General features: G+C 28.9%; 1 protein-coding gene across 7 annotated transcripts in view; it reads right to left on the minus strand.

Annotated features, from left to right (window-relative positions):
* Window positions 1-7,352: 7,352 nt before the first annotated feature.
* The window catches only part of HDAC6 (histone deacetylase 6), a 43,417-nt gene continuing 27,668 nt past the window's right edge, over window positions 7,353-23,101 (minus strand). For 5 of the 7 annotated variants that reach the window (XM_074136550.1, XM_074136548.1, XM_074136554.1 and 2 more), the window contains 11 exons: window positions 21,176-21,774; window positions 20,882-21,040; window positions 20,066-20,194; window positions 14,944-19,722; window positions 14,014-14,243; window positions 12,557-12,706; window positions 11,650-11,833; window positions 11,216-11,367; window positions 10,352-10,521; window positions 8,928-9,631; window positions 7,353-7,898 (listed from right to left, as the gene is read on the minus strand). In XM_074136550.1, the coding sequence (XP_073992651.1) occupies window positions 19,633-19,722; window positions 20,066-20,194; window positions 20,882-21,040; window positions 21,176-21,774 (977 nt within the window). In that variant the 3' untranslated portion in view covers window positions 7,353-7,898; window positions 8,928-9,631; window positions 10,352-10,521; ... (3 more) ...; window positions 14,014-14,243; window positions 14,944-19,632. The remainder of the gene's footprint in view (window positions 7,899-8,927; window positions 9,632-10,351; window positions 10,522-11,215; window positions 11,368-11,649; window positions 11,834-12,556; window positions 12,707-14,013; window positions 14,244-14,943; window positions 19,723-20,065; window positions 20,195-20,881; window positions 21,041-21,175; window positions 21,775-23,101) is intronic. The other 2 variants (XM_074136549.1, XM_074136551.1) reach the window with 2 other exon arrangements.

Here is a 23,101-nt window from a genome sequence, read left to right on the forward strand (position 1 = left end):
ACAGTTTCAAATGTTAAGTATAAGGGTTGATTAAACGCCAAAAGGTACACAAATCAGCAAGCACCCAACATTTTATTAATTCTTCATTAATATTTAAGTAATTTTACTGCATTAATTTTCATTAATATTTTTTAGAATTTATTAGATGTCACAGACCCTTATGCTGGCCATTTTCGTCTACAAAATATATGTTCAAGTAGCATTGACTGTAGATTGACTGTAATATCTAGTTATTTATAATAATCAAACTATTAATTACAGGTTAAAAAGAAAAACGTTATAAAAAATATAAAAAAATTATGAGGCTAAAAAATTCAAAACTTTTTTTAAAAAATGCTTACACCAACATACATCTATGATTTTATTTTATTTATTTTTATTTTTAAATAAAAAGCGTCGGTTTAAGTTCATTCTTCGATTAAGGTAATTGTTATTTTATGTAGTAGTCAAACGTTTATAATAATAGGTAATAATTATCTGGCTTTATCGAAAATAATATAGGTTTCTTCAATTACATTCTCAATCTAGGTATTCATCCCACAATGTTGTATATATGTAATATAAAATAAATAAGATATGCATATTTTTAGGACAGCTAATTATTCCAGTATTTTACTATAAGTAAAATTAGGGGGACTAAATTAAATTACAATTGAGAAATCAATAATTGTTGAATAATCTACTTGTTATAACTGTGTGTTATTTGTGCTCACGAATATTTCGGTAAGACGAATTCAAGACAGTAGCCGACTCTAACTTTGTCTTTTTCTACTTTAACATGCATGTACGTATAAGTGATTTATCATAATTATAAGAAAAAAATATTATAAATGAAGTGGCCAGCATAAGGGTCTGTGACATCTAATAAATTCTAAAAAATATTAATGAAAATTAATGCAGTAAAATTACGTAAATATTAATGAAGAATTAATGAAATGTTGGGTACTCGCTGATTTGTGTACCTTTTGGCGTTTAATCAACCCTTATACTTAACATTTGAAACTGTAAGTTTTTGTTAAGGAGATTTTTGTACTTTTGGATAGATTTTCCTTTTTGTCTGTTTTGCAAAGTTACATATCTGCTTTACAGATTTTATTAAAATTTGGAATAAACAATTCTATCATTATAATCTGATAAGGTGTTACGTCGGAACCGTAACTACCCTACCACTGGAGAGATCTTTTTAAAGAATGATTATAGTTGCGTTCCCCCAAACCATCCTCAATAACAATTTTTTTGAAAAAGCGTTTTGAATAACATAGGAAGGTATTTGTACGTAAATAGCAAAATGAAACTGCGATTTCAGTACTTCCTTTTAAGAGGAGTAAGAAAAATAAACTGCGAATATAGTACTTCTCCCTAAAAGGTAAAGAGACAAAGATTTTGAATCGAACGACAATTTATTGATGTAAATCGGTTCACTCATTGATAATTTTAACGTTTGCAAAAAATCGTACTGGATTTGATGATTCTGATCAGTTATATTCTTATGGTAGGTGAATTCCTTTCATAATGCTGACGCTGTTTTGAGGCCTACTTTTTTGCAATTAATCACAGATTTCTGCATCAATTTTTAACATAACCCCAATTATTGTATACCGTTTGAAAGGTGATCGTATGTAGATGTTTTTCCTGAATAGTGCACGGTTTTTTCATATAAAATGTTTTTGAGAAAAATGAAGTCAAAGTTTTTGGAAAAAATTAGAAACTTGCTATTTCCTATGTTTGGGCCACAAAGTAAAATACTTAATATTATTATTTTGGAATACAAATTAGCTTATTTAAAAGGAAATTTAACCTTCTTTCTAATGAGCTTATTAAAATATCTGTAGCTTTAATAGTTTGAGAAATATAGATAACTTTTTGCTAAAAAGCAGTAGTACCTTGAAAAAACATAAAATTAAAAATATCTATAAAACGGAGCCGAATCGAGCCATAGTTTATATGGAATATTTTGTTGCAAATGATGCCCAGAATCGCCTCCCGAAGTTACCGTAGTCTTATGCTGAACACCCTGTATTATAAAGAAAATTTGGGAATTTTATCTTTTATAGAAAAAGAGAAAAAAATTGTCAAAGTTGGGTGTTTTTCAACGTTACTCTTTTTCGTGCAGTTTTTGACGATCAACCCTTATACAACTGTCCTACCGGACAGTTTTAATACGTGTACTTACATAGTTAGGCCATCTTTTTTGGTAATAGTTAAAATTTTTGAACAATAAAATTGAGAGAAGAATGGTAATTCGTATGTTTAATTTAGTGTTACAGTAGCGTTAATAAAGGCGACTTATATTCTTAGGTTTTAATGTAGTTTTTCTCTCTTTTACCAGTGCTTAAATCCACGGGTTTTTATTTTTCGCTCATGCAGTGCTAGCATCCATTCCTGCATCGATCGTAAGATTTTTAATGTTTTATGTGGTTATTGTTTTTTGGTATTATAATAAAGTCCTTTATCTTAAGTTAATTTTTTTTTTAAGATTTGGTTTATTTACTCCCTTTTTACTTTATTTGAATCGCTTATTTATCATTACTTTATTCCAAAGTAATTATTTTTCAGTACAAACGAAAGAAGTATAATTCTGCATTTTTTAACCCCCCCCCCCCCAATGTATAAAATATAATTTTAGCTTTACAATTTTAAAGCATTAAAAATGCTCAGAACATTTAATAAATAATAGGTTCTATTAATTTTTATTTTATTATTTTTACAAAAATGTTTACTATTAATTAACATTTTGAATTGACACATAACCATCATATAACCTTCTTTACTTAGTCAGCAAGTGCGGTGAGTGAAGGGGATATCGTTAAGTTCCTAGTCTTTACCAAACGGATGAATCGCTCTCGTTAGGTTAATTAAGTTGATGGATGAAAGTTCGAAACCGGCGAGAGATAAAGTTAGCATTAAAGTAGATTCAGATCAACAGAAAAAAAACTGTGATTTCTACAATAATTCAATCAGCATGAATTGTAACTCTTAGTGTATTTGTATTATTCTTATTATTATTCTAATGTTCGATGATTCTCATCCATGTATTTTGAAGAAGTCAAGGAAATCTACCTACCACTTGGCCTGTGGAAATGTTCTTCAGGTAATGTTACCATTATTTTGTACGTACTAATTGTTATATCATAAAGTAAAACGTTTTTTTTATTCCCTTCGAATGGAATAAGTAATGTTTCCACTTTTCTTTCCAAGTTGATGTTTAATATAAATATTCAACGATAAACGTTATAAGAATACATCATTTTCAATCAAGTGAAACTCTTATTCTTATTCATGCAATGCTAACATCTGTGGGCTTTTTGTTAACTTGTAGTCCTAAGCTTTTACCTGAGATGAATTGTTAAGGGTCCTTCTATACTTCCAGCAGCACGACCATTAATATGAAGTTATTCTCATCCAGGTAAGTCTTATCTTATTATTTATTATGTTCAGCGTGTTATAACAAGAACTAAAACTTTTTTTCATACAAATTGTTCTTTTTTTTTTTTTGTATTTGAAAGAAGTGTTAATTTTTGTTGATAGTAGTTAGCAGTAAGTTAATTGAAAAATTCAACATCAAAGATGCATGTGAATTCTACATCATTTTCCAAACACAGTACTATTTTTAGTCAAACTTATAATTTTGTAATTATTTTTCATAAAATAATTTCATAATAATGATAGTAGATTGTGTTATTATATTTTTCCATTCAAATCAATTTTATTCCTAAGGAGAATAAGTGTTTTTTAGAAATATATTTCATTATCATTGAATGAAAAGTTTTAGGTTCGTTAAAAAAAAAAAATTCTTTAGTTTAAATACAGACGTATTTATTTAATATTTCTAATATACATAAATTTGTTATACATATATTTCTTAATGCTAGGTAAAACTCAGTAGACATTATAATCATTTAAATTACAATAAATAATAATGATTTTCAGAATCTATACTGGTGATACCAAGAGTAATGCCTGCAAAACTGTTCATCAATGGAAGCCCAAGTGAAAAAGACGTAAAAACATCAATCCAATGTGAATATTCCAACAAATTAGTTTGGAAAGTGATTATTCATGTTCTTGTTTATCTTGTGCTGAACTGCCATTCCTGCTTCAATTGCTGTTCAATGTTTTTGGTGCGATTATAATTTGGAATTAAAGTCATTGTCTTGAGACGTTGTGAATGTTGCTTTAGTCTCAGAAACAAGCAAAAACTTTGAATATACAAGCAGTAAAAGTATGCTATATAACATTTTACTTAATTACGCACTTGCTTTATTATTTGAATCATTTATTTATCATTTCAAAGTAATTATTTCTCAGTATAAATGAAATAAGTATACTTCGGAGTTTATTGATTAAATCCCCCCCCGTGTATAAATATACAACTCCAACTTTACACTTTAAAACATTATAAATGCACTAAACGTTCAGAAATGTTTAATAATTACTAGGATTCATTATTTATTTCATTTTTTTTTACGATCAATTAATAATTTGAATGGCACACATAACCACCATATAACCTTCCTAACTTAGTCAGCAGCTGTAGTGCGTGTTGGTAACGTCGCAGAGGTAGTTATCATTACTCCTAACTGATTAATCCAATCTCGGTAGATTAATTAAATTGATAGATAAAATTCTGAAGCCAGTCAGGGATAAAATAAACACAAAGATAGATTTAGTTTATCAGATAAAAGTTCTGATGTCTTGAATAATTCAGTTAGTGTGAATTAAATGGAAACTGATAAAGGATTATTCTTTAATCATTATCCATCCATTTATCAATTGGCTTTTCTAACGCTGACTAGTGATGCTCAGCGTGCATTGGACACCTACATGTATGGGCTCTACTTTACATCTAACAGCATCATTCTAATCTGGAGATTGAAGAATAGGAGGAATCTACCTACTACTTGGACTGTGGAAATGTTCTTCAAGTAATCTTATCAATTATTTAGTACGTTCAAACTATTAGATTATAAACTAAAACCTTTTTTAAGATGATTTATCTTTTCATCTCATCGTAATAATTAATGTTCTCTCTCTAGTAAAAGAATGGTTGATGTTTGATTTAAATAATCAACGATGTGAATGCATGCATTTTTAATAATATAACTCTCACTCGGCCAATTTAAACTTTTTTCAATAATAATAAATCTTCTTTTATTGAATTCTAACTTTATTTTAAACTTAAATTTCATGAAAAAGGTATTTTATTAAAAATTTTTTTCATAAACGAATAAACCTAATTGACAATAAAATAAAGTATTTTGGAAAATTTAATTCAGTTATATTAATGGGAAAAAATTAAAATTCTTGAAAATTTGTTAATTAAAGAATGTCAACTTTTGGTCTATTTGGACCACTATTCTTTTTTTTGTATCTGAAAGAAGTTTTATTTTTGTTGATTGCGGGTAAAGTTTTAATTGAAAAATTCAACATCAATCATGCATGGCAATTCTGCATCATTTACTAATAATTGTACTTTTTTGAAATATATATCATTTTCATTGTATGAAAACTTTTAGGTTCGTTAAAAAAAAAATCAATTCTTTAGTTTAAGTACAAGAGGTCTTTATTGATTTTTCTAATATACATAAATTGTTATACATATATTTCTTAATGCTAGGTAAAACTCAGTAGACATTATAATTATTTAAATTACAATAAATAATAATGATTTTCAGAATCTATACTGGTGATACCAAGAGTAATGCCTGCAAAACTGTTCATCAATGGAAGCCCAAGTGAAAAAGAGGTAAAAACATCAATCCAATGTGAAGAATCCAACAAACGTTGGTTAGGAATCTATATAAAAAAAAAGGTAAGTAGTTATTATACGTAATGTGGCATGATACCAAAATTAAAAATTGCATGTTAAGAAAAATTTAATAAAAAAGTTTTTAATTAATTTAACTAATTTTTTTTAATGATTTAAGGCGCGTCAACATCCAAGGTTATTAGCGCCCGGAGCTTTTTCCAGTGCACTGCCGGCCTCCGGACAGTGTTCTCTCGTTACAGACAACACTGTCCATCACCGGACAGTGAGCTGTAAGAAGCTCCTAGGAAGAGAAAATCTAAGGGTCAGCTGCTGGATTCGAACCCGGGACCTCCGCGTGGGATAAAAAAGTCTTTAAAAAAATTATTTTTTATTTCTCCATTAAATCTGTTAATTAATATGAAAAAGTTAAAATAAAACGTAAAAAATTAATAATATTTTATTAATATTTCAAAGTGATGAAGAAAATGCGAAAAAATGAAAAGACGAATTTTACCTACCATTTGGCCAGTAGAAATATTCTTCAGATAATCTTATCTATTATTTGGTACGTTCAAAGTATTACGTTAAAAAAGTAAACCTTTTTAAAGTTGTTCTTTTCATCTGAATCGGAATAAAGTCGTAGGAGAATGCACGTTTAATTTAAATAATCATTTTTATTCATGTGCATGAATGAAAGTTTAACATTCATGTGAATTCTATAGCACTTTTAATCTAATGAAACTTGAAAATTGTAATATTAGAAGATTTTTTTTTAAACAAATAAAATTGGTAAAAAGATTAAATTCTTGAAACTTTGTTCATTAATATATGTCAAATCTGTACGTTTCTTTCGAACAAGTTCATTTATTTTGTCACAGAATTGTGTAATTAGTCCTATCTTCTTGTGATAATCGTAGGTAAACATTTCTTGAATGTTATTGAGCAAAATTTCAAAATATCTTTTTGAAAAGAGGTTTAACAGAAAAATTCTACGTTTTAAATATGGTATTAATATCGTGTGAATTAAATTCGAATTACTCCTACTTAGGTTTATTTAGTATTTTCGTTCATGCAGTTCTAACATCCATGGGCGGCTTTTTGGTAACTTGTAGCGTCTTTAAGCTCACCTCTTACCTGAGATGAATTTCTAAGGGCCCTTCTATCCTACCAGCAGCAGGTCATGAATGTGAAGTGAATCGCATCCATTGTATTTTCGACTATAAACTAAACAAAGGGCGTCTTTTGGAATTGATCTTCAGGTAGACTTATCTATTATTAATTATGTTCTGAGTGATACAACATAAACTAAAACTTTATTAATATAAATTAAAGTTTTAATTTTTTATTGTTGGTAGCAGTAATTTAATTGAAAAATTCAACATCAAACATGCATGTGAATTCTTCATCACTTTCCAATAACAGTACTATTTTCAGTCGAGCTTATGATATTTTAATTAATTTTATGAAAATAATGTAAAAATATAATACAAATAAATTTTTTCAATCAAATTAATCTTATTGATGTGAAAATAGTGTTTTTTTGGAAATATATTTCATTAACATCGAATGAAAAGATTTAGGTTCTTTAAAAAATGATCTATTCTTTAGTTTAATCAAAGTCTTCTTTATTTAATTTTTATAATATACATAAATTGTTACAGATGTTTTTCTTAATGCTAGGTAAAACTCAATAATTATAATACATAAGATTGATTTTCAGATTAAACCCTGGTGATACCATAGTGATACCTGCAAAACTAGCCAAGTGAAAAGACGTAAAACATCAATTCAGAGTAAATATACCAACAAATTTGGTTGGGAAGCTATACAAAAAAAAATAAGTAGTTATTATATCATTGTGCACGTTTTTTTTTTTCACCAAGTAATGTAAGAATTTTCACTTATAATTGCATGTTAAAAAAAAAGAAGAATAATTTGGATGCTTAAAAAAATACATAAATAGTTACACATGATAATACTAGGTGAAACCCCTTACAACATTTTAATTACAATAAATGTTATTTTCAGAATCAATGCTGGTGATACCAAGAGTAATGCCTGCAAAACTGTTCATCAATGGAAGCCCAAGTGAAAAAGAGGTAAAAACATCAATCCAATGTGAAGAATCCAACAAACGTTGGTTAGGAATCTATATAAAAAAAAAGTAAGTAGTTATTATACGTAATGTGGCATGATACCAAAATTAAAAATTGCATGTTTAGAAAAAGTCTTTAAAAAATTATTTTATTTATTCTTCCATTAAATTACTACGAAAAAGTAAAAATAAAACGTAAAAAATTAAAAATATTTTAAAAGTGTTGAAGAAAATGCGAAAAAATAAAAAAGATAACCTAAAAGGGAGGTTACAAAGTCTAGAGAGTAGTAGAAGTGAAAAAGAAAACCATAGAGAGAAGGTTAAAAATGGCTGGCAGAGTCGTGAGAGTGTGCAAGAGCAACAGTCAGCTGGAGCGATCTAGGAGGCTACCGATCAGGTGAGTTAATTGGCCGCCATCTTGCTCTGGGAGGCTATATAACTAAGTTCGTTGAAAGGGAGGGGCAGGGCGGGGAGAACCGTCGAAGCGACAACATCTCCCCACTTCATGAATCTTTGAGAGAGAGGTGATGGATGTTACACTAGACTAGATAGATATGTTTGAGGAGCGACAGAGCGACCTTCTCCCCTGCATCACTCAAGTCGTACTAACGAGAATTACCTGTGTTGCCGTATATATAGGGAAGGTTACAGCACTGCTACCTGGTGGTCAATTCTGGAACTATTTTTACACCTGTCTGATAAGTGGCGCCCTCTGACGGATTTTTTTGGAACTAATTCTTTACCTTTTTTTTTGTTTACCTAAATTTCTTTATTATTTAAAGTTTCTCTGTTAGTTTTAAACGTTTTTTTATAACTTCCTTTTGTATTTTATTAATTTATAACATGTATATAATGTAAAATACGAAGTTAATGTAAAAACAAAATGGATATGCTAATAAATAATTTTTATTATAAATTAAAGATTCTTATTTATTCTCCTGCTAAATAATACTTTTTATTTTCACTTTAAGTCAAAAAATCATTTGATATAATATAAGAGAGTGATACAAACATGCATTTTAAAAAATCTGAATAATATATTTTTTTAGCAATTGATTCATAACAAAAGTTGTTTGTACTTACTCATTTGTTAGATGTTTTCTCGCCGTCTTTTTCATTTCCACTTCAGTTGATGGATGGTTTTACAGGTAGTACTCCACAGTATTAGAAGTTTTCAATCTGAAAACATTCTATTCCATTACTCTACAAATTAAAACGCAACCATTACTTTGTGATACATTTATATCATTCAGAAAGAAGAAATAAAGAAACAAATTAAAATCGAAACTTAAAATTTTTTGTCACTTCTCGTTGTATTTTATTAATTTATATATGTATTCTTTCATTATCATGGAATGTAAAATATTAAGATTATGGTATAGGTATGAAAAATAGGTATGAAATAAATAATTTTTTAAAAAACTAAACGTTTTTCTTAACTCTCATGCTAAATAATACATTTTTTCTAAGTCAATAAATCTTATAGTAAATAAGATAGTGGCATAAACATGCATTTTGCAAATATATAAATGATATATTTCCATTACCTTTCAGTACCTTAGATTAGATTAAATTTTGGGTGACCCCTTTGGGTCTATTGTGGCTTAACAGAATATATAAAGTGGTAGGTACATCTCCTTTACTTAGCTTAACGTCTGCAGCGCAAATAGATGCGAATTCCCTCTAAATATGTGCAGACGTGCTGCTTACTGAACATAAAGTAAGGGACCTCCAAAGGGAATCGCTTCAGATTAAAGGTGATACGAAAGGGCCCATTGATGAAAGCACTGAAAATAAAGAGAAGAAATACTAAATTACATCTGCTGTTAAATTCTAATTTTCTTTTTTGTTGTAAACACTTTTTAACACTTCTTTTTGTATGTTATTAACTTATTCATATAAATGATTGTAATTTACTAAGTTTATGTAAAGAAAAAAAACTTGATGCACATAAAATTATTATTTTTTTAAAATTGAAGGTTCTTCTTTATTCTCCTACTAGTAATACATTTTCTATTTTAATAAAAGATTCAAATAAAAAAGCGAGTATTCAATGAACTACAAATAACTGCTTTCAAAGATATATTTTTATCTAAAAGGAATGAAAGGAAAGCTTAAATCTTTTAAACGGATCATTCTTTAGGAATGAATTCGCTAGCATTTTAAAACATTCTGACAGCTAATTATTTAAACTTAAATTACTCTACGTTGCAATTACTTGAAATTAAATTTAAAAAATGTTAAGTTCCAATGAAAAGATAGATTATACTTTTTAAAAGTGAACGAATTCGATTAAAAAGATTAGGGTTGAATGAAAAATAGTCGCAATTCGATGATCAAATGCTAAACACTACGAACGATTTACATTGTGTTATTCAAATGAATTCAAACCTTCTTTCAACAAAATTTAAACTTTTCTCATTCCAACTTAAAGAGAAATATTTTAATTATCTTCTTTTTAAAAAATAATTATTTCAACATGCTTTGGAAGTATTAAATAATTATACCTGAATGTATTAACTGAAAACTACCCAAAAAGTAGCTGTGTAAGATATAGCTTTGTAATGCAGGAATAGATGATATTCAACTTAAAGCCTTTACAGTACACATTTTAGATGATAGATGATCTGAACAACGAGCAAGCGAATGGCCTAAAAAGTAGCCCTGGACGAACGCACTGGATACAGAAAAACAAAATACATTAAAAATCAGTACACTATTTGAATTTCATTCACAAATACGTAAATATATTTTAAATAAATATATAAATTTGTCATTTGGAAGTCGAAAATTGGAATAAAGAATCTAAGTAGATCAACCTTCATAATCAATCTTATGGTTCATATAATTTACGTTTGAAGTTAATTTAAAAACTATTCCTTCAGATGTGAATCTTTATAATCTGTACCCTCAGAAGCAACAAAAATTGTAGACAATTAGTGTGTTAGTTATTACTGATGTTAACTACAGTGAAGGTTATTAAAAGTAACAAAAATGCAGGTAAATGATATATGAAATTAAAGACATGAATTCTACATACCTATGCGATCTAGTGGAAGACCTGAGAACTACTTGTTGAATAGTTCTTGCCCTTGCCGATAGAGCGCTTTGCTAGTTGTGACTACTTTTAGTTATGTATTTTAATTTTTGTCCAGATTTCAATATGCATGCAATTTCAATAGTATTTTTTTTTGCAATCATTAATTTGAAGCAATTTTTAAATGAAATTAAGTACTTTTTAAATTTTGAAACTACTTTGAACGATATCAACACTTTTTCCATTCAGAATCGAAGTAAGATTTAATAAATCGGAAAAAGTATTCTTTCCTTTTTAAATTTAATGGTATACGTTTTAATTAAGATATAATTACCTGAATGAAAAGTCCAACAAGATTGCGAGGATAAATCTTTTCCAGCAATGCGAAATTGTATGCGATTCACCTCAACTTATGAGGACATATAAATGTAGTATGATCGATCATAAAAAGCAAGCTGCAAGTCAGCGAAGTGCTGGATGAACTTACTGTATAACAATAATACAAAATTAGTATATTGACTGAACTCGATTCACTGATATGCTAAAAGTACATTAAAATAAAGAATTAATGGTACAACTTGAATAAGTGAAATATTTAATTTATTAAAAACAAAACAAAAAAATCATTTTCTCAGCAATTCACTGAATATATTAAATAATAGATAAGATTACCTGAAGTACAGGGTGGTAAGTAAATTCGCGAGAAAGATTTTAAGTATCTTTAAAAAAATAAAATTAACATGCTTTGGAAGTATTAAATAAAGGTACCTGAATTTATTAACTGAAAACTACCCTAACAGTAGCTGTGTAAGACACTGATGTAGAATGCTCACATTGCAATGCAGGAATGGATGACATTCAACTTTAGAGCCTTTCTAGTACACATTTTAGATGATTGATGATCTGAACAATGAGCTAGCGAATGGCCAAAAAAGTAGCCCTGGACTAGACACTAGATACAGAAAAACAAAATACATTAAAACTCAATACATTATTTGAATTTCATTCACAAATACGTAAATATATTCTAACAAATTTATCATTTGGAAGTCAAAAATTGCAATAAAGAATCTAAGTAGATCATAATCAAACTTATGGTTCATATTAATATTCGTTTGAAGTTAATTTAAAAACTATTCCTTCAGAAGTGAATCTTTATAATCTGTACTCTCAGAAGCAACAAAAATAGTAGACAATTAGTGTGCTGGTTATTACCGATGTTACCTGTAGTGAAGGTTATTAAAAGTAACAAAAATGAATGTAAATGATATAGGAATTTAAAGACATGAATTCTACATACCTATGCGATCTAGTGGAAGACCTGAGAACTACTACTTGCTGAGCAGTTCTTGACCTTGCCGATAGAGCGCTTTGCCAGTTGCGACTTTTAGTTACGTATTTTAATTTTTGTCCAGATTTCAATTTGCATGCAATTTCAATAGTATTTTTTTTTTTGCAATCATTAATTTGAAGCAATTTTTAAATCAAATTAAGTAATTGTTAAGATAAATGCTACAAATTCTCATTGACAATGAAGTTAATAATAAATTTTGAAACTACTTTGAATGATATTAAAACTTTTCCATTCAGAATCGAAGTAAGATTTAATAGATCTCAAAAAGTATTCTTTCCTTTTTAAATTTAATGGTATACGTTTTAATTAAGATATAATTACCTGAATGAAAAGCCCAATAAGATTACGAAGATAGATTTTTCCAGGAGTGCAAAATTGTATGCGATTCACCTCAACTTATGTGGACATGTACGGAGAATATGTACATGTAGTGTGATCGATCATAAAGGGTAGCTGCAAGTCAGCGGTGTGCTAAATGAACGTACGGCATAACAATAATACAAAATTAGTATATTGACTGAACTCGATTCATTGATATGCTAAAAGTACTTTAAAATAAAGAATTAAATGGTAAAACTTAAATAATCAATAAATTTTTTATAGAATTTAAACCTTTCTACAATATTGAAATTGTGAATTTCAATTTTCCTTGACTGGTTCAGAATAAACTTAATCTTCAACTTTTGATATTTAGAAGCAAAAAGTAATAAAATTGAAAACGATTAATAGAGACGTTCACTGCACAACTCGATTAACTCCATAAAACAAAAAGTGGTTCAAATAATGTACATTGATTTTCAGCTGCGACTGAACCAAGTACTTTAACACTTAAATTGAATATTTTTCAAAAGGTGGAGTTAATCGATTAGAAAAACCAATTGAACGGTTCAATTGTAATGTCGATGTATGAGCAAATAAACATTTACTTTTTCCAATTTGCAATAATGTTTAATGAAAAAATAATAATAAAAAACCCATTAAATTCTGGGAGACTCTAACAGGTAAATCAATCTCATAGAGAAGTTAGTTTAACAGTGGGAATATCTTAATTTCGAAAATTTCATACGAAAAAATACCAACTTTTTGTAATTACTTATTTAAGTAATTTGTTACTACAATATTAGATTGAAAACAAATTGAACAGATTATGAACAATAGGTACTCACATGTTACATGGAGCTGATCAGATAAATGTATGGAGATACTGTTTGTTACTTCTTACGTGGATAAATTTTTATAAATCAGTTTCTAATTAATTAATAATTAAGACTTTTCTTAAAGACCCTTCTACATATCATAGTAACTTAAATACCCTTACCTCAAGCTTTAATTTGTATCTTTCAGAAATTTAAGAGATAAATACAATATGAAGGCTGAAATTTTAGATTAAATCTTTTAAAACAGATCAATCTTTTGGAACGAATTCATGGCATAGTGAAACATTAAATTATTTTAACATGAATTACTCGTACGTAGCTATTTAACTGTTCTTATTAAACTTGTTTTGGCCATGTTACTGCCATAAATTTATTAGGTTTGTTAAAACCAAAATAGACCATTTTTTATTCAAGTTCAATTTTGTTCAAAATTCTTTCACTTAAACTTAATTCGACTAAAAATAGTTTCATTTGGTTAAAAAATTACTCAGAATTTATATGCACGTAATTTTTGAATTTTTCAATCAACGTACTACTACTACCCACTTACACCAGAAATTATAACTTTTTTCAGATCTAATAGGAAAATTTGAATTAATGTGAAAAAAAGATTTTACTTACTGCTGTAATACTGTTTTATATGAAACAATGGATAAGACAACCATAACAATTCCATAGACAGAATGGAAGGTAGGTATCGACGGCTTCTTATACTCCGGAATAGAATGGATGAGAATCGACTCATTGTTGCAAGTATTGAAGAGCCCATAGAGGCAATCATTTCATAGTGAAAATGAGCATCACTGTACTGCAAGCTGGAGTAGCGTAGGAAAGGCCCATGGCTGAAGGCACTGGATAATAGAAAAGAATATTACATTAATAATTTTAATTTGATTCACACCAAAAAAAAGATTGTTGAAATCGAAGCATTTTTCTATTAAACTAAATCTTTTATTAAGAAATGTCTAGGAAAGTTCGTTTAACTTTAATTATTTCAATCAAATATCATTTTTGGAAACAAAAATTATAACTACTAGAGTTAAACGGCAATTGAGTTAATTTAAACCATGAAATGTACTTTTACGTATTTGGATGAAATTTAAACTTTTTCCATGAAATTGTAAAAAAAAAAGAATACTTTTTTATTAAAAACAAAAATAATATTGTTGAAAAAAAAGTGAATATTAGTTTTATTTGAAGAATATTAAAGATTAGGGTTGATGTGTACTCTTAAATAAGTATTTGAGAACTTAAGCTTTTAATATATATAAATTATTTCCAAGCATGAAATACAATATTATTTTCGATTGGTAGAAAAAGTAAAATGTAATTTTTTTTTGCTTACCATTTTCCTATTTTGCAAGAAAACTTATTTTTAAAAACTAGTTAAATCGAATATAGCACGATTAATTTTTTAAAAAATAAAATATTTCTTATCAGCATTCACCAATATTTCAATCAAATTTTGCGAAATTAACATACTATTTATTTTGTCAGAAAAAAGGTTTTAGACTGTTGTAATATTTATGACTTAATAATGAATAAAAGTACCTGAAGAACAAAGGTAGAGTGGTAAGCAGATTTATTTCTTTATACTCAAGAAAAGGCTAGATCAAAGTAATCAATTATCGGCAGGCTGCTGGATGTAAAAAAGGGCCTATTTCCAGTTGAAAGCTGAGCATTATTAGGCTGCAAGTGGAAAAGTGTTGGAGAGCACTGGATAAAGACTGAAAGCTTCTTACTGCAGTTTTTACCACTGCATTCATAATTCATTAACAAAAATTAAACTACTTTTACGACAAAAATAATGGAAACCATAGAACAAGGTAAATCCATCATTAGACGTTGATCAATAAGTTTAAATGTATATAGTATATAGCACGACGAGTTCTACGTCAACCACACTGGTGTCTCAGTGAGTGAGGGAGGTTACTTTGTGGTTATTTACCAGATATCATATGGTATTTGACAACTGAAATTGTTAGTGAACTGTAAAATATTCTTTGTAAAAAAAAAGAAAAGTGTAACAGAATTAATGAAACCTAATATGAATTTAAGGTTTGTAAAAATAAAAAATTCAAAAAAAAATTACATGAGGGGGCGCGCTTTTTGTAAGCAGAAAACACTAAATTAAAGAAAGTTCATTCCTATGGGGAAATATTTCAAAAATTAAAAGAAATTATGAAGTTAAATATTGATAAAAAGGTTTTAAGTTTTATTAATTAATTAGAATAACATGCTTGAATTGGAGAAGTTGGAAAAATCAGGAATTGTACACTCTTCACGGATCCTGATGTAGAAAAAGTAATAAAGCTTGGTAGGCTGCGATGGGCAGGCACGTACCTAGGATGAGTGAAGATGAGATTCATGAGAAAGTGCTGGAAGGAAACATGCAAGGGATCCAGGAGGTTAGGACCAAAGCAGCGCTGGGTGGATAGTGTGACTAAGGATGCTGCATCTATGTTTGGTTTCGAAAACTGGAGGGCGGCTGCGCAGGAAAGAGACGCCTGGCGGGCACGTCTTGAGTAGGCCAAGACTCTTCATGAGTTGTAGCGCCAGTTAAGAAGAAGAGCCCTCCTTTAAAAATAAACTTAGTCACAGATCTCAAAGTTTGTTTTTAGGTTAAAGCCTTCAAAAAAGTACATCAATAATAAGTAAATCATATCTGTACTCCATATATAAAAGGCGACTCTTGGCCGGATGAAAGGTAGATTTGAAGGCACAAAGCTGTTGACAAGAGAGACCTCTATGGCCTTCGTACGATAAGGGGTTGCTCAAAGACATGGTGATTAGCAACTAAGGCTGGTGCAAAACGTGAGCCCTCGGATCACTTGGATTCCGCTTTTTTTAGATTTTCGTTTAATACTATCTAAAACAGAGTTTTTCTTGTTAGTTTATTACTGAATAATGATGTTTAATTATAAATACAATGAACTATAAACTTAAATATATTTCTGATCTTTGTCTTACTCCTCTAGCAAAAATTGGTAATACTTTTAGGTCTGTCATAAAATTATTTAAAAGATTCTCAAACATTATCTTACAATTTAACATCCAATTGAGAAGTGATTTGAAGTATTTATAAGATCCAACACTACCCAGACCAAGAAATGAGTAATCAAAACAAAATCTTTATGAAGAACCATGAGAAAATCAATGGCTCTACACGATCAGTATAGATAATACCCAAACCAATGCCTCTCTAACTCAGCATCATAAAAACAAAATCACTACACGAAACGTAACTAGAAATAACTTCACGCAAAAAAAAAACAATTATCCGCCTGATTGTTGGACTGCAGTAGAAATTTATTACTTTCTCAGGTAAAAATCCCCAAGAAATATTTACATACTTTGATGATCACCTCCAAGGAAAATTTTTGACGTAGGAATGATGGAGAAAAATAAACCTTAATTTCTTAAGAATACTTAATTAAAATTCCAAACTCCCTTATATTCAGATACAAGAATTTTATTGAAGAGAGATCGGATCTTCATAAATTTTAATATAGTAGAAGATAATAAATTCTCTTTCCCTAATGCGACATATATTTTTTAAATAAACTTGGCAAATCCATATATTAATAAATTAATTAAGGATATAACGAACTAAGGGTTACCCTGAACAAAGTATATCGATAAAGGTATAAATGTATCAATAGAGTAATCAAGAATTACTAGATCTACATAAAATTTACACTTCATTAGTTCGCAGCATTCTGAATATTACGCACAACCACTAAACATTGATGGAAATAAATAAATTATGAAGTATTAACTTATAAAAGGCAGTTTAATTAATATAAAATTAAAATAAATTAATCTTTTGTGAAGAATCAATTGGCCATAAGACAACTAATCCTATATTCTAATTAAACCTTGAGAGGAGAATAGTAACAACTACGAAGCAATGCATAAAGAAACGACCAAAAGTTTAGTACAGTATAAGATTACATAGATAATAATGGAAGATAAAAATAGTAAGTAGAATACTAAGGTACAGGAATTAACTAAATACTTTTTTTTTTAATAGGCAAATGTAATCTAAAAATGAAGAAATCTTAACACTTTTAACAAAAAGAAATAATAGAAAAAGAAGATAAGAAGTTAAAAATAGCCAATGTAAGCCTGCGATAAATAAATTCATAGTCTAATACAAAAAGCCCAGGAACGTAATCCACAAAACAAAATTAAGATCTTGACCAATAATGAACAAAATGTTCCAGGCCTCCAGGTCATTCCGATCGAAAAATAAAACATTTCAATGGATTCTTGTTTAGAAACGTTGTATATAAGAGAATTCAATGTATTTGAATATTAATCGTATAATATTTCAGTTCAGAGGTATTAAAACTGTCCGTGAGGTGTGTTGAAGACAAAAACAGCACGAAAAAGTATAACGTTGAAAAACACCTAACTTTGACTACTCTTCTCTCCTTTTCTATAATATGAACCAATTTACCATTGTTACTGACAGGCACAGTAAAATATAAGTTAGCCAAATAACTATATTAGAAGTTATGCATACACACTAACATGCCCGAGTTTAATATAAATCATCTTCCCAGCAAAATAAACTTGCTGTTGAATAAACACAAGCCTAGGCGTAATAATAAAAAAAAATGACAGGTTATTTATTTTAACTCCGACAGAGAACTCTATATAAATATCTTATTACACTAATTCAAAATAACCAAGATGTTTTCAAAACAAAAATTCTCTAATTATAAAACAGATTAAAGAATTTACTGAAAAATTAAATAGACAAATAGGCTTAACAAGGCACAATGAACATGATTGCAATCGGAATTAATGAGTAAATCAATTCTTAAAATTACTCGGATCTAATGCAGATCTTAGAGTAACTATAATCAGTAGGGATAACCAGGATCCCCCTACTGTTACTCAGTTTAGTAGGATCTCCGCCAAAGTCTTGAGAACTTCGCCTGCACTGTATATTGCGGTGATATCCTAGCAGCCAACTTACAGTAGAACGTTCGTCAAGAAGCTGGTGGACATGGAAGATTACTTTAATTCAAGTGATAGATAAAAATAAAGCAAACCTCTTATTAAACAACTCGCCAAAAACTGTAATATTAATGATAATACAGTTTATTACAAAAATAAACATAATTAGTTGTTAAAGAATAAAAATAAATTTGTTGATAATTTTGTTATCTTCTTCTGTATATATATAGATAAAGATCTTTTTTCTCCAAACAATTTTCTTTTTTCATTTTCAGACAATTAAAAATATATATAGAATGTCTTAACTTGGTAACTGCAATGAAAGATTTTCTTTTTCGTTATTGACATAAAAATATCACAATTTTCTTTTGTAATATAAAATACATAACGTTAATGTTTTCTTTTTATATGCATTAAGGGCATGTAACATGTATTACATACATGCATATGCATTAACAATACAGAAATTATGCGTAAAATTTAACGCATATATCTCTTATCGATGAAATACATTCAAACCTATAATTTTAACTTTTTAAATGAAAGAATATATTTAACAAAAAACAATAATTCCTAAACAGCACGCACTATTGCATGAACAAAGTAACAACCAATTATTCCATACTTTCTGGCTTTAAAATTTATTATATTTTTAAGAATATATTACACGTAGGAATCCATTACAAGACAGAAATTGTGGAATATATTTAGGTTTTTGACTTATTTGTAAATATTTGTTTTTTAACAGATTGTTATGTTCGAAAATTTGCATTTTATATATCTATATATATATATTACATTATTATATATACAAAATATACAGAGACATGATATTCCATTTTAAGTTATTTTTAGTTTATTTTTTTTCGAGTTGTTTGAGATTGAAAAAAAAAAATGAATTTAATAAAAATATTACGATTAAACAAAAAATGAAATATACTTTTAAAAACTTATTTAATAGTTAAAATAAATAAAACAGAATTACTGGGGAAGGAAAAACTTTGGTTATATAAATATTGTAGAACTTTTTTGTAAATAAAAATATTAAACACTTTTCGTAAAACATATTTCGAAAATATAAACTAATTTGATTTTTAAGTACAGTTAATAACAAAACTAAAACTTTTTTTAAAAAAATATTTAAATAATGAAGAAAAATAACTGAAAATAAAAAATAACAATTAGACAATGTGAAACTTTCATCTTTTATTACATGAATATATAACGAAAGTACTTAAATAGTGGACATCAATATTTTTTCTTTTGCCTTCCTCAATGCAGGTCAACTTGAACATCATAACTCCATACTAGTTCTGTGCCAAATTTGGATAAATGTGCGGCATTTTTGGCTCGATATAGAACCTAAGAATATAAGTTGTTGATATTACATTACAATTTAATACAATCAATACAATAAACATAAACAGTAATAAATTTTAGAAGCAAATGAATTAATAAAAAGCAAAAATTGATTTCTGATTGATCATTTTCACTATAAAACAACTTGCTTATTAAAACTGAAAGAGACCATTCAGTTTTAATAAGCGAGTTGTTTTATAAATTTTGAAGGGAGTCGTCACAACCGCAACGGGTTGATTACAAAATAAACCAACACTGGGTATCCCCTCTTAATTGTCCAATTATCATCATTTTCTAATTGGACTGAATTTTAGGAAAATATTACTATAAAATAACATCAACTTACTTGATTATCTATGTAAGCTTGACAAGAATAACACCAAACAGATAGATCAGAGAAACTAAGCGTAAGTGGATGGCCAGAATCCGCATTGTGCAATAACATGTGTTCATTAATATATCTACCACACTGTACCTATTTAAACAAAATAAATAAATGAACAAATAAAATAAAAAATAATAATAAAAAAAAAAATCAAAGAACAATGCTGAACTAAATTATTTTTTATTAGTAGTAACTATAACAAATATTTGAATTCGAATTTATAAATTTTCATTTAACTAAAAGAGTCCACTACGCAATAGATACAAATAAATTTATGGCAAAACTTAAGGAAATGTCGGTTAGTGCCTTCTGACTCCTTCCTTCCGCTAACTGAAAATGGAAAACTTTAAACGAAAAATTCTTTGGATTACTCTGTATGTGAAAGCTTGTGGGGCGAGGGCAGATTTCCGTCTAAAGCGCCATAATACTAAGTTAGGCCTAACATAATAATTTATTAGATTCATATACATTATTTAGATTCATACATTATTATTAATGTGTAATTTATCAGTGAATCTCTATATCTACATTAATGAAGTCAATATTTATTTAAAAATTCTTGAGTTCAAGAAAATGTGATTTCGTAGACTGCGGTGAGAGTAAGTCTTGTAAATAATATTTCCATTAGTTTTTCGAAATTTTTTCCTAACACTGACTCACTCAGAAACCATGGGTTAAAAAACTTTGCCAGTGGTAAGACAATATTTTAATCTTGAAGTCACGATTGCTATTTTCAAATTTTGAATAATGTAATTGTGTCAAAAAGAACATACTTACTGTATAACAGATTAGACATATCCAATTCTCCTTAGGATCATTACAAACAGAACAGGATGCTTTAACGTCGATTCCAGCTTCAGGTACTGGCTGAACTAACGGCAAATGTGGGCACGTTTTTAAAGGTACGATTGCGAACATTTCTTCATTTACCAAGGCCTGTTCATTATCCAACCAAAGTTAATGTATTAATTAAAAGGAACCTCAGAGAGGGTGAGATTATTATTTTTTTTATTGGCGAATCGACTTCTCGGTCATTAGCGCCGGGTGAGATTATTATTGTAGAAAAGTTACCTGTAGATTATCTGACAGAAACTGGCTAAGCGTTGACCTTTCTTGACTACCATCCTCAGTTCCAGTAATACTGCTAGTACTCGGCTGAGCAGTCGGTGGCGTTTCCTTCTTTTTATTAGTACCCTTATTCTCATCAGAATCAACCGGAGCACCATTATTTACTTCAGTAAGTGTTAACTCTTTTAACAGTTTTAAATTACACATAACATTTAATTCGTTTTTTTGACCAAAATTGCTACTTTGCACTGGATGGGTAGCAGAAGATGTAGCCGAAACACTTGTTGTGATGTTTCGTTTTTTCTCTTCAGTCAATACATTCTCAGCGGGCAGAGGTTTATTTCTAGAATGAAGTGTAGTCCAGTAGTTACGATGAGCTTTGACTGTTTCTGAGATAGATTCAACAGCCGAAGGACAAGGAGCCAAACCTTCGGCCAGTCTAGGCAGAGGATCTCCTAACAATGCTTTAGCACACATGGCCATTGAATAAGATATAGAATTTATATTGTAGCCTCCTTCAAGTGAAAGTACAAGTCTGCCGTTCGCTAATGGTGATAACCAAGCCGTCATATGACCAAATGCTTCAGGAGAGACCTTACAACCTGAAAGAAAAACAAAGAAATTACCTAATTAAAATTTTCAGAATTATTAAAACAATTCAAAGTTTTACTTCCAAATTCAGCATATCACATTTTTACCATTACATTTAGCTTAAGCATTCTATGGTAGAAAGACATCTGGGTCATTCCATGTCAAATCAACACGGGGTCTGAACCTCACCATCTCGGATTTTCTTGAAATTTGGCACATGTGTACTATTGGTATAGACTTAGAAAAATATGAAATTTTACTGTGATATGTCAACTGGTTTATGAGTTACAGGGCTGTAAAGTTGCCATAAATGGGCTGAAAAACAGGGAACACCGGTTGTTTGAGTTACTGTAGAAACTTTTCTAATTGAGCTACAGACTTGGGATTGGTGTCATTTTATATCATATATAATGCTCTTTTCTGCGACACCATGTGGGTTAGGATAAATAAATGTTTTAAATTTAAATTTTTTAAAAAGTATATATTTTAAAATTAATTCCATGAATAGCTAGTAGTGTTATGAATCACTGGGCAAAATATTAATTTGGGACGATAATGGCTTCATTGTTAAAAAAAATTGAAGACTAAAGCTCCAATCCGATTAATTCAACTCTGAATTCAAGTTAATGCTGTAATGCTAATATTGACGAATAATAATTCCACTAATAAGTACAAAGTAAAACATACTGTTAAGTAATATGATCTCTTTACTATTTTAAGCTTGAAAAGGCTTCATTTGTTTTGCATGCATCACTTTCTAGTAGGACATACGTAAGTTCTTGCAGTCGGAGTCACAGGATCAACTTTTATCAAAACATCCACTACTGAGACCCAAAGAATATCAGCATTTCTTGGATACCAGAATGATTTAGAGGGTCCAGCTGGATGAAGAAAAGTTACTTTTACATCATCAAGTTCTTCATTTTTCTCTAAAATATATCCAAGCCACCAGCTTGCTTTATAGACTACAGTGTTATATGTCGGATAATTTTAGTTCATCAGGAGATTTTGAACTTCCTTTTCGAAAGCTTCTGAGTTCATAGAAAAGTTTTTAACCAATATTTTGGATTTACTTCTAGGAATGAAAGCATGGTATTGCTGTGTTCTTTTAATAGCCAATGCTTGATCAAACAGATTTTTTAAAAAACAGATTTAACATAGTCTTCCTGGGTTAAATATGCCAAGTCTATGTTGGTGATGTTTTCTACTGCCCACTCAAAAAGTTGTGAAATCTGGATTTGATTTTCATAGGGTCGTTGCAAACTAGGACGAGCTGCCAGTCTCTTTACCGGACCACCTACTCCATCACAATGAAGTCTTGCTGAATCAAAGAGGACA

The sequence above is a fragment of the Rhodnius prolixus genome, unplaced genomic scaffold (assembly GCF_049639745.1).
Source record: "Rhodnius prolixus isolate KJV_2025 unplaced genomic scaffold, Rpr scaffold_5, whole genome shotgun sequence".
NCBI lineage: Eukaryota > Metazoa > Arthropoda > Insecta > Hemiptera > Reduviidae > Rhodnius > Rhodnius prolixus.